Source organism: Oratosquilla oratoria, chromosome 28, assembly GCF_046742065.1.
Source record: "Oratosquilla oratoria isolate Oo_2021 chromosome 28, ASM4674206v1, whole genome shotgun sequence".
NCBI lineage: Eukaryota > Metazoa > Arthropoda > Malacostraca > Stomatopoda > Squillidae > Oratosquilla > Oratosquilla oratoria.
In genome coordinates, this window is record NC_134804.1 from 35,567,522 (window position 1) to 35,577,183 (window position 9,662).

At 37.4% G+C, this 9,662-nt stretch overlaps 1 protein-coding gene across 1 annotated transcript; it reads right to left on the minus strand.

Moving 5' to 3' along the window:
- Positions 1 to 317: 317 nt before the first annotated feature.
- LOC143040480 (uncharacterized) lies at positions 318 to 3,394 on the minus strand. The gene is made up of 3 exons (XM_076211572.1): positions 3,291 to 3,394; positions 972 to 1,531; positions 318 to 877 (listed from the first exon to the last, which is right to left on the minus strand). The coding sequence occupies exons 1-3, from the start codon at positions 3,392 to 3,394 to the stop codon at positions 318 to 320; spliced, it is 1,224 nt and encodes a 407-aa protein (XP_076067687.1).
- Between the last annotated feature and the right edge of the window lie 6,268 nt (positions 3,395 to 9,662).

Sequence of the window (9,662 nt, forward strand, 5' to 3'; positions counted from 1 at the left end):
TGAAGGCATTCAGGATCCGTTGAAGGTCCTCCTCTGAAAGAGCTGCAATGCTGCTGTCGTCTGCATATTAGAACTCAATCAGGGAGCAGGAGGATGTCTTGGTTTTGGACTTGAGATGGGCAAGATTAAACAGTTTCCCCTAGATTCGATAGACAATTTCTATTTCTGATGGAAGATCATCCTTGATGATGTGCACGATGGTGGTAATAAAGATGATAAACAATGTTGGGGCGATTACACACACTTGTTTTACTCCCGTATTTACTTGGAAAGGATCAGTTGTTCCGTTATTGACCAATACAGTTGCAAACATGCCATCATGGAGGAGTCTTAGGATGCGAATGTACTTTGGAGGGCATCCATAGGTGGAGAGAGTGTTCCAAAGAAGTTCTCTTGACACAGTCGAACGCCTTGGTCAGATCAATGAAGGCCATGTACAATGGCTGGTACTGTTCACGGCATTTTTCTTGGAGTTTACGCAAGGTGAAAATCATATCAGTTGTTCCCCGAGTCGGTCTAAAGCCTGTTTGAGTCTCTGGAAGGATTTTCTCAGCCAGAGGTTTTAAGCTGTTGTTCATAATCCTAGCAAGTACCTTACCAGCAGTTGCCAACAGGGAGATTCCCCTGTAATTTCCACATTCAGATCGTTCTCCCTTCCTCTTGTAGATAGTTATAATGGCTGAATCTCTGAGGTCAGATGGTAACTCCTCATTGGTCCAGATCTTGATGAGGAGCTGGTGCAGTTGGTAGTGGAGCAAGCTACCACCGATTTTATAAATCTCAGCAGGGATCCCGTCCAGCCCAGCAACCTTGTTGTTCTTCAGGGTGTTGATGGCTTCTTTCACTTCAACAAGGGTTGGTAAGTCGCTTAGAGAATCTTCAATTGGTTGTTTTGGGACAGAGTTTAGGACGTCACTGTCGAAAGTGGTGTCTTGATTTAGGAGGTCTTCGAAGTGTTCTTTCCATCTCGCATTTATATCGGTTGAACCGTCCTTGCTTCTCAGTGGGGCTTGACGGTCCAAAGATTGCTTTGGTGGCACTGAAGAAGCCTCTGGAGTCGTTGGCATCTGCAAGTTGCTGAATTTCCTTTGCCTTGTCCCTCCACCATTGGTTTTTCAGGTTTCGAGTGATTTTCTGAACTTTGGCTTTACATTCTTGATGTTGCTTGCGTTTTGCGCTGGATCTCTGATCATTCTGGGAGGCAATGAAGGCTTTCCTCTTTTTATCAATAAGTTGTTTGAGTTGTTCGTCATTTTCGTCGAACCATTCTTGATGTTTCTTGGTCTTGTATCCGATGGTTTCTTTGCAGGTGTCCAGAATGGCTACTTTCAGTTGGTTCCAGTGTTCTTCAATGGGTGTTGATAGTTTCACTTCCTGCCGTGATAATTTTTCATGTAGTGTTTGACGGAGTTTCTCTACTTTCTCGGCGTCTTGAAGACTGTCAACATTAATTTTTTTGTGTTGTTTTAGCTTTGATGTTTCCTCTTGGGTCGGATCTTCATACTCATGGTAGATGAAATCAGACGATGGTCTGTCCAACAGTCATCTGTACCCGTGTCTTGTTGGTCTCTAGCTCTTACAATGACGTAATCAATCAGGTGCCAGTGTTTAGAACGTGGATGTTGCCACGAGACTTTGCATTTGTTTTTTCTGGCGAAACAGGGTGTTTGTGATAACTAGGTCATGTCCTGCACATTTTGTCAGGAGGAGTGTTCCATTGGCGTTGACATTGCCAACCCCTTCCTTCCCGATCATACCTTTCCAGAGGTTGTGATCTCTTCCAACTCGGGCATTGAAGTCACCAAGTAAAATTATTTTATTATTTTTTGTGATGGAAGAGAGGATGTTATCGAGTTGGGCATAGAAGTACTCCTTGACTTCATCTTCCGCATACATGCATACATACATACTACATACATACATGCATACATACATACATACATACATACATACATACATACATACATACATACATACATACATACATACATACATATATACATACATACATACATACATACATACATACATACATACATACATACATACATACATACATACATACATGCATACATACATACATACATACATACATACATACATACATACATATATACATACATACATATATACATACATACATACATACATACATACATACATACATACATACATACATACATACATACATACATACATACATACGTACATGCATACATATATACATGCATACACACACATACATACATACATACATACATACATACATACATACATACATACATACATACATACATACATACATACATACATACGTACATACATACATTTGAACTGCCATGCACTCTACGATCTGATATTTTCTTTATCCTTTTGTCAGAAGTATAAAATATAACATTAGATATTTTCCTATATAATGAGATATTTTGTTTATATAATTTTATCTTATTGGTTAGAAAATGCACATCATTACAAGAACGAATGAGATATTGAAAATAAAAAACTTGTCTCACAGAAGGGAAAGTTTAATCTAGAAGTCTGGAATAGTAGATACACTCTGTCATTACAAGGATGAAATTAAAATATTGAAAAATAAGTCAGAATATATATATAACCATAACGATAGAAAAAATCCATCTCGAGATATGGAATGAGTAAATATACTTCATTAAGACAATGATGAAATAGAAATAAAAAAATCTTAAATAGAAAAAAGAATAAAAAAAAAATATCCATCCCGAAGTCTGGAAGCTGCAATATCGGGGACAAGCGAAGCGGTTATCTGGAAATGACAACAGGCAGTAAGGCGGATATGAGCTTTTTCTTCGATTGAACTTTTCACCGAAGAAAATTGCCATTTCTTGAGGTTATTTTGAGGATATGGCGTGGACCCCTCACCGATTTTTCACAAAGCAAAACTGCTGAGTACGCAAACTCCAGGACAAATCCAACGGTCCTGTTGTGATCACGCATTCAAAGTTACCCCTACAAAGATGCTCGCAGGAGTTCGAGATAACGGTGGTTTGAGCATTGCCGAGAGGGAGTTGGACCAAGGGAATGGTTCATTAAATTCCAAGCCATAATGTCCATAATGTCTTGGCCTTCTAATAGGGGTAGTTCGCAACGTTAAACAGAATCCTACAAAAATGCATATCAGCGTTTCTCTTCTTACAGCGATAGAGTTCGGAGATTTGCTCAGTTCATGACTTGTCACGCGGAACCTTTTCACTCCTCAACCAAGTCGAGATGTTCTTTAGATGAATAATTCACTCACTCACTCCTGCAGTTACAGACCCATATGGTTCTTTGCTGCTGCTGCTGCTGCTACCAGCGGTTTCCACTGCCGTCCATCATGTACCAACGCCCACCAATCTTCTGCCCCTTCGATATTCATGAGGTTTAATTCATTCTAAATATTGTCTATCCACTGTATGGATGACATGGATGACATATGACACTGCCGTCTATCCTATGCCAACACCCACTAATCCTATGGCCCATAGATGTTCATTAGCTGTACCCACTGTATGTATGATATGTATAATACCAGATGTATAGTGCAATCTAAAACAATAGATCTTCATATGTGGTCGATGGAACCCCAGGGATGGAACCCCACTGTGTTTCTCTAATGGACACCACAAACCAAAAATTAGTGGAAGTTAGTTGAATCTTAGTGATATTATAACGAGTTGAAGTGTTCTCCAAGAGATTAAAGGAACAGTAATACATAAACATGAAGTACAAGAGGAAATAAGTTGAAAATCATCTTCAGTCACAACCAAGAAACAGAAAACAATCACTCATATTAGAGTTCATCAGAAAAGTGATGCAAGCGTTCTTAATGATTATCGTCAAATATATCCTGAGGGTTTACCATTTGATTTCTAAATTAAAATAAACAGAATAATATGAAATAAGGTGAGACAGAGCATAACACACGTAAAGGTAATAAGTGATAAAGAGTAAGAGAGAGGTCGAAGATGAGGAGGCTTTGACCTAAGGCATGTAGTTGAAGCCGAAGCAACCTTTGCCCATTATGCCTGGATTGTTTAGGCAGATAACAGACCCCGCTAGGAATCAGAGAAAAGTGCGGGAGTCGAACCCATGACTAAACAGTTGTGAGACCAGTAATCTTCCGGCTACACCACCAGCGCACACATAAATATAAAATAGAATTAACTAAAACAAATCAAATTAAAAATTAAATGTAATGAATGTGTACCATTCATTGTTTCTTTCAGGATTGAATATTTCAATTAAATTTTAGGTAGTTTAAAATTAGTCTCCCGGTAATTACATTTCCTCTACCTGCTCGTTAATGAAAAACAGGGTTCCCAGTTCGCTTCTTGCATTACCACACTCTCTGCCTCTAATAGCATCTCATTATCACCATCCACCTAGCAAAGGGTGCAGAGACTCTTTGGAGAGAAAGCACCGGCAAGTGAATAGAAACTTAGGCTGGTTAGGCTAGGTTTGGTTCGGTTAGGTTAGGTTAAGTTAGGTTAGGTTAAGTTAGGTTAGGTTAGGTTAGGTTAGGTTAGGTTAGATTAGGTTAGGTTAGGTTAGGTTAGGTTAAGTTAGGTTAGGTTAGATTAGGTTAGGTTAGGTTAGGTTAGGTTAGGTTAGGTTAGGTTAGGTTAGGTTAGGTTAGGTTAGGTTAGGTTACGTTACGTTAGGTTAGATTATAAAGCAATCCTCCCTCTTATCATAATAGCAACGTTCCCCTAGCAAAGCAAAACGATTTGTTGCTAGGCAAAATGTAATATCTAAAGGTCAATAACACAACTAGCAATTAAAAAATCAGTAAATGAAGGCAATTACTTGAATTGTTATTAAAGCTGACTATTCATTAGCATTTATATATACATATGTGCTTGTGTGTGTGTGTGTGTGTGTGTGTGTGTGTGTGTGTGTGTGTGTGTGTGTGTGTGTGTGTGTGTGTGTGTGTGTGTGTGTGTGTGTGTGTGTGTGTGTGTGTGTGTGTGTGTGTGTGTGTGTGTGTGTGTGTGTGTGTGTGTGTGTGTGTGTGTGTGTGTGTGTGTGTGTGTGTGTGTGTTTGTATGTGTGTGTGTGTGTCCGTAGTATGTGTGTGTTTTTGTGCGTGAAATCAAATATATTGTCTTTGTTCCTACTTACGTATACAAAATTGACTGTCTTTGTAGTATCAGTTATTTAAGAATCAGATAAATTTCATATTAAAAAACATTCACCTACGCTGTCTATACGCATGATGTATGCTGGCGGACATAATCTGAAGTTTCTCTTAGTTGTGGGCTGAAATTCCGTAATTCTATTCGACTCGAACAGTGCACGTTAATACCGGCCCCAACAGACCAATTGCTTAGGACAAATTTAACGGCTGCGGCCACAGTTACGCGTAGGATCCTCAACAGTATCTATATGCATATTCCTACCTAACTGTATAGATGAGTGCTCAGCAGAGACTCTTGCCTTGCGCAATAATCCTAATACATGCAACAAAAGTGATGGTTTTGGTCACAGATGCGCGCCTTCTGGGGTGGACTCCTCACCACCATCTATCCACATGTTCATATTTCTTATCCAAATGTGTGCAAATTTTGTTTTATAGTACAGAAAGTGACCCGTCTATAGTTTCATTCTTTGGCTCACACCCGTTTGGATCTATGTTTCATTGTTACATTGTGCGATATCCGACATTTTCATTCCAGCGTCTTGATTGCCTTCTTCCTTTCCAACTCCTTGCTTTATCATGTTTACCTTCCCCCTCCTCTTGTTCTTCCTCACCTCTTGCTTCAAAATTTCCCTTTTCAACAACTTCGTTCCTTGTTTCTTTCTTCAATTAAAGTTCATCTTCTTAGCCTTTTCTTTGCCTTATTTGTATCGTTCTCGCTTTCTGCCACGCTCATCCAATTACACATTTGTTTTGTCCTTCCCTCGACTCCAGAATTATGTTTGTCGTCTTTGTCGCGACTTGTCTTGATCGTCGGAAATGTATTGATGAACACCTTTTTCTCTGTAATTATGGATCGCTTTTAATCTTATGTAATTTGAAATATACTTTTTTTCATTTCTTTTTTTTTCTCTCGAGGTTTATTGACCTATGAAATCACAGTGTGTATGTATGCATTTGTGTGTGTGTGTGTGTGTGTGTGTGTGTGTGTGTGTGTGTGTGTGTGTGTGTGTGTGTGTGTGTGTGTGTGTGTGTGTGTGTGTGTGTGTGTGTGTGTGTGTGTGTGTGTGTGTGTGTGTGTGTGTGTGTGTGTGTGTGTGTGTGTGTGTGTGTGTGTGTCCGTAGTATGTGTGTGTGTGTGTTTGTGTGTGTGTGTATGTGCGTGCTTCTGTGTATGAATGCTTATGTTCACGCATATTTATATACCATTACCTTCTCCCCATCTTGTAATTAATCGCGTTATTTTTCATAGCATTCATACATTTCCTCCATTTCTTCTTCTTCTTCTTCTTCTTCTTCTTCTTCTTCTTCTTCTTCTTCTTCTTCTTCTTCTTCTTCTTCTTCTTCTTCTTCTTCTTCTTCTTCTTCTTCTTCTTTTAGAAACTAGTATTGCGGGAAGTCTAGTATTCATAGCCTAATTTCATCGTCCGATGTTGTCAAATACAGACCCACGAACAAATCCCGGACGAGTGTAAAGCGATAGAACCTCGCTGTCCATTAACATACATACACAACACAGATCTAGTGACCTATCTCACCAATCTATATTTTTTACCACATAGGCTCTTGACATACGTAATGATATTAATCGTTCTAATATCACATCTATATCTTATTATCCAAATTATGATCCTCCACCCTGACACATTCTTCCTTATGTTTTTTTTTTTCCTGATATTTAACCTGATAGATTGCAACATGTCCCTTCCAAGGCCAATTTCTTACATGACCATAAAGGTGTGAGAGAGAATGTTGTCTCACACAATTAGCATCCTGAGGGTTTAGGTGTTGGAGTGTGTATAATTAGGTGTAGAGGGGACTTTGTAGCTCTACAGAAGTCACATAACATTGATTCTGATTCGGTTTAATTACTTCAGTTAGAGTCAAATTCTCGCACGCAGCATCGGCTGCCATATGTACAATGCATCACACTACTCGCATTGTGAAATATAAAGTCACTGCTGTATTACTCGTTCTCTTTTACTCTGAGTAATAATAAACACAGAAAAAGTGATTAAAACAGTTTACAGAATCCGGGGGTAACTTATGTACAACTAATATATATATATATATATATATATATATATATATATATATATATATATATATACACATATATATATGTATATATATATATATATATATATATATATATACAGTATAAAAAAAAAAAACACCGGCAACTTCATGTAATCACTTGCGCCTCATGACGCCTACCTAGGTGCCATCGTACCGAAGAGATTAACGTCGTGAAACTCCCCATATCAGGAGGCTAGGTCAGTGCCCCTTACAGGAGACTTTGTGGTGTGAAATCTGATGAGCCATCCCCTTCGTCTAACTCGCTGGCAACAGTGTTAAAACTGTCGTGACCTCGAGCCCCGCCGCAAGCAGCGACGCTCTAACTCTCTCGGCCAGCGAGACCTAATATACTATCATAAGATATGAAAAATGAAGAACCTCTGTATAATTGGAAACGTTCCTCAATACATGTAACCAAATGTTTGGTAAATTGCCAAAGATCATAAATAAACTACATTATAGCTCTTGGAAATAATATTGAGAATTAATATAGATGTTAAGTAGATATAGAATTATGTTTTTTTGCAGAACTAACACTCACAAATAAATCACCCTACAGCTCAACATATACTTGGAAAATATAGTGAAAACATAAAATTGTAAAATATACATTTTCAAAACTCAGAAATAATTCTAAAGGAAAAACTTCAAAACCCATCTCCTTAACCCAGAAAGAAGAGGGTGATATTTTCCTCTGAAAATGTAAAATTAATTTAGCCTTTAGTCACAAATATCAAAATAGGAATAGGTGACATTTCGTAAAGGAGGTTGTAGTGCGAGGAGCCTCTGAGACTCGAGTGACTGGAACGACAGGATGAACCATCGGATCCACAGGAAGCAATTATTGGCAGGGGCGGAAGCGAAGGTTAAGTGGAGGAGGAAGTGGAAGAGAAGAAAAAGGAATATAAAAATATGAGGAGGAAAAAGACAAGAGAGAGGAGATCCAAAATTTGAATATTGCCGATATGTGAGATGAATATTATCAAGAATGAAGAAATGTGAGATAGAATAAATAAACTAGATGTGAAAACTGGAGATATAAGTTGATATGAAATTGAGCAGAAATATTCAGAAATTTATCCAATAAAACTATAAATAATCAAAACGTACGTTGGAGATTTCACGAAGAAATATTAACGTTGAAAGAGAAAATCAATCCAAAAGGAAAGATTACTGGAATAGCTATAACACAGAAGAAATAATAAATATATAAAGGTAGTAAGGAAGTGGTGGAAACAGTAAAGAATTAAATAGAAATATGTATTTGAAATAGGAGGATGCATTACATGGTGTGGAAGGAGAGCTTAGTGAGATCGTGAATGTGTGACCATATGCTGGATTAAAGTTTTGTCTCATACTCTAGGAAGAACAAGTTTTGGATTAATAAAGTCTGTCATTGGGATTCGAAACATTGGCTGTGGGACTGATTAGCATAAAGCAATGACGTTACCATTGTACCATGCTGACCGTTAAAATGAACGATCTAGACGGCTCTCTTGAATAAACACACAACAAGATTAAAATGACATACTATACCATGAGAGTTGTTGTTGGATAATGGTCAGACAGATCAAGTTCCAGGTCATTCCTTTTATACGGCCAGCATGGTACAACGGTAACGTCATTGCCTTGTGGTAATGAGTCGTACAGCAAAAGGCTCGAGTCCAAGTGGCAAAACATGTTAATCAATTTATCGCAGATTCACACAGAACAGGAATTATATACACACGTGTCGTAACTATATAAATTCGATATAATGTTTAAAGTAAGAAATATATAACAACAATCTACTGGTAAAGGATGTTTCATGTTGACATGAATTGTCATCCTTCTTTTGTAACATCCACTGGAGATGTATACAGATATTCTACACTTTCAATACAAACATTATATATATTTACCTTTTATTTCCTGGGTCAAATAAATATTGAAAAATGCATTTGTGATTATATCAAATACAGTATATTTAGATAGATGCACTCAACAAAACAAAACTACAAATGCGAACATATTACTTTATCAATAGTTCCATAGCTTTGTTGTTATCTCTATCTCAACTATCGAATATTATATCTTTTGGTCTCGGTTACTACTACTTTAATTCATAACTGATTCTATTGAATAGTCAAACAGGCTTATATATGTATGGTAAAACGGAAGCAATCATCTCCCCTAGTACGATATAAATCACTTCATAATGTTCAGATAAAGTCTAATATGTCCACTGTAATGCAATATTTATTACGTTATCATCTTGTCTAAAATTGACTACTAGAAGTGGAGAATATTATTTCAAACACATGTATTCACTTTAATTTAGAATGAGCAACAAATATATATAATATTCGGAAATTTGTTCCTATGGTTACATAATACTATATTTTAAATCATTATTAAAATTGCATGAAAAATGGTATGTATCGTACCC